Source organism: Rattus rattus, chromosome 13 (genome assembly GCF_011064425.1).
Source record: "Rattus rattus isolate New Zealand chromosome 13, Rrattus_CSIRO_v1, whole genome shotgun sequence".
NCBI classification, from domain to species: domain Eukaryota; kingdom Metazoa; phylum Chordata; class Mammalia; order Rodentia; family Muridae; genus Rattus; species Rattus rattus.
In genome coordinates, this window is record NC_046166.1 from 64,573,926 (window position 1) to 64,577,003 (window position 3,078).

Consider the following 3,078-nt stretch of genomic DNA (forward strand, 5'->3'; position numbering starts at 1 on the left):
AATGAAAAGAAAGAGGGTCAAAGGAGATGAAGGAGAAAGGGGAAGGAGGGGGGGAGGGAGGGAGGGAGGGAGGGAGGGAGGAGGGTGAGTAAACACAGAGACTGGAGAAGAAGGAGCAGTGAGGAATATTTTAAATCCGCCTGACTCCCTGGAGCCCTGCCTAGCTGGTGTGTCGCATGCTCTCATGTACGACAGTGTTCCACTGAGACAAACGCGTTCTGCAGCCAGCACAGAGTCAGCATTGCAGCCTTCCGTGCAAGCTACTGAAAAGTAACCATGGAAGCTGCTGCTGTGCCGGTAACATTTACTTTTGCCTCTCCATGCCTTCCATCTTGATTTACCTTCATGGATTCTCTTGTTCGTCAAGGCCACCCAAAGTCTTCAGGCATGTCCTTGACTTCCTGAAAAAACCAAACCCACGTAACTCAAGCTTGTTCTGGGAACAGTGGGGGAAGAAAAGCATCTTCTAGTGACCTTTGTGGCTGTGCACTCTGTCTGGAGGCTCCCAGCCCACACTCCCAGCTCAGCTATAATAGAGCCTGCAGCAGCTGCCCACCCACCCGGGGCCCTTCAGTGCCTGCAGTCCCCTCCACAGCCATGAAACGGAGACTCCTTCCTTCCTTTGTCAGCCTCCTCCTTGCAGCCCTGCTCCTTCCAGGTAAAGCAGAAACACGGCTTCGTTCCTGGACCCAGGCTCTTTCAGCAGTTGTCACTTTAGGTATGGAAGTCTAGGGCAGCCATAGATGTCAGTGTGCCCTGCAGTATAGAGCACACTTCCCTAGTGGGGCTTTTGGGGAGAAGTCAGCAAGATGGGTTCTCAGACGGGTTGGTGGCATTAGTTTTCCAAGAGGAAGGATTCCTCCTCATTCTTCTATGCTATACAGAGGACACTGAGGCTTAGATTTAGGGATCCTGCCAATGCCTCTGTGATGTCCATGATGGAGGCTGGGTTTGTTGTTGAGATGCCCATTGGTCCTGGCGTGTTTCCTCACATGCACTCTTTCCATTTCCATATAAGCACACGTACATGCATGTGAATGAATACATACATAAAGAGTTTGTGTGAATCCCTTGCAGTTCATTCCAGTCTCTTGTCAACCCCCACTCACTGTTGAAACCCACCCCATCCTCTTGAGTTGCTGAATAGAGAGTTTCTAAATATCCTTCATTTCAGCAGGGTTGTCCAGTGCCTCGTCCATTAACCACTTAGTCACCGAAACCCCCAGTTTCCCCCAGGACGAATTTCCTGCCCAAGGAGGAAATGGATCTGGGTTGTTGCATCACAGAGTGAAACGCTTCCCTCCACGCACCCCCCCTTACCAGGGTAAGTCAAGCATCCAAGGTCAAAGTAAGTTCATCCACTTGGGAAATATGGAGCCCATGTGACGGGAGGTGACAGTGTGGATGGGATGAGGTGAGCGTCGCTGTTTGTGGAGACACGGTGTAGATGGTTCAGTCTCCCTAGATGTCAGGAATGTCAGGAGGTCCTGCAGCCTCTGCTGAAAGTGGATCCTTAAGGGACTCAAAGTCATAGGAACCTCAAGGGGCCAAGAGGTGAGTTGTCTCAGTTCACTATGGTGACATCCTACTTGATGAGGCAGTGACCAGAGGAGACGATTCTCCTCCTACACAGTTCCTTTTTCCCTCAGCCTTGGAGGTCGTTTTCTCAATTGGAATTTGTGGAATACTTGATAAGTTCTGGAAGTCAGATGAAGTTCTAGCAGTTTTCTTGGGAAGCAGGCAGAGGACAGGCTGAGCTGTTTGCCACCTCCTGTGGGGACAGATACAAGGGAGTGGCAAAGCACCACAAGCCCAAACATTCTTCTGAACTCTTCTGGTCACATCCAGGCGTCCTGTCTGTTCCCATGCCCTACCCCAGAGTCAGTTCCAAAGCCACAGAGCCTGGAGGAGTTGGTAGTTTCCAAAATGCCCTTAATCTCAAAGTCATTTCTGAGTCAGAGACAGGGGTCAGCGGACATGGAAGACAATTAATGCTGGCACATACCTGATGACATTCATTAGATACAGTCCCACCGCCTCTAACTGCTTCCTTACCCTATGTATCATAATCTCTACCTCCTGGGAATTCACCTCCTCTGTCAAAGGACTTAGTTCACTAAGGGAAGAGAAAAAGGAAATGCAGTTGTCACACCACAAATGTAGGCAATTGGGGGCATATGTTCTTTCTGACAGTGTGCTGTGAGGCAATATTACAACATTATTTTGTTAATATAGGAACTTGTGAGACTTTGATGGAGCAGAGTGCTATCTGGACTTGTGTTCATCAATTGGAATTTGAAATTATGAACACTACAAGCTCTTTCATATTGTTATCCCCTGCATCATAGCCTTACTTTAGAAATAACCTGTGACTAATTCTTGGCATAATTTAATGATATTAATTTGGACATTCCTTTTTACAGAGCCTGGACCAAATTACCAAATTGTCAACTGCAAGAAAAATGAGGGATTCTGTCAAAAGTACTGTAATTTTATGGAAACACAAGTGGGCTACTGTTCAAAAAAGAAAGAAGCCTGCTGCTTACATCCCTTCTGACGGTGCTGATCACTGAAGTTGAAGTGACCTGCACACCTATAAGGTCTTCTGGACTCCGGCGATGTTCTAGGTGTGAGTGTACTAGAGAGGAACCTAAAGAGAGAAAGAGATCTCTGTCCATGTCCAGCAACTTAAGCATTTTATTATGACAAAACTAAACAACTAAGTCTGTCTACACACTACCTTCCAAAAGGCTTGCTACCTTCAAACACATCTCCAGTGTCACATCATTCATGCTGGAAGACGTGACAATAATAAATCTTCATAGGAAAGCATTCAATCAATGTGTTCATTCATTTAAGACATAATTTTAATTACTTCTCTTTGTCATGGATACCAAGAAAATGTGAAAAAGCAACATGGGTAAGATACACATGGAAATAAATATCTGAATGGACAGAAAAAGTGAACCGGTATCTTTTCTTTAATGTGGGTGTGTCTTAGACAGTAGTTGTGGAGTATTAAGAAGTGACTCCTTGGGAAAGGTGAGAAAGGTATGTTGGATGATCAGAAGTTTGTTA

At 46.3% G+C, this 3,078-nt stretch overlaps 1 protein-coding gene across 3 annotated transcripts; it reads left to right on the plus strand.

Moving 5' to 3' along the window:
* Positions 1–583: 583 nt before the first annotated feature.
* On the plus strand, positions 584–2,593 carry LOC116914830 (sperm-associated antigen 11B-like). 3 transcript variants are annotated; one of them, XM_032919286.1, is made up of 3 exons: positions 584–658; positions 1,178–1,324; positions 2,424–2,593. In XM_032919286.1, the coding sequence occupies exons 1-3, from the start codon at positions 598–600 to the stop codon at positions 2,555–2,557; spliced, it is 342 nt and encodes a 113-aa protein (XP_032775177.1). In that variant the 5' UTR covers positions 584–597; the 3' UTR covers positions 2,558–2,593. The 3 variants fall into 3 exon arrangements, with proteins under 3 accessions (XP_032775177.1, XP_032775175.1, XP_032775176.1); XM_032919284.1 differs by having other exon boundaries at positions 598–718; positions 2,424–2,557; XM_032919285.1 differs by having other exon boundaries at positions 598–658; positions 1,175–1,324; positions 2,424–2,557.
* The last annotated feature ends 485 nt before the right edge of the window (positions 2,594–3,078 follow it).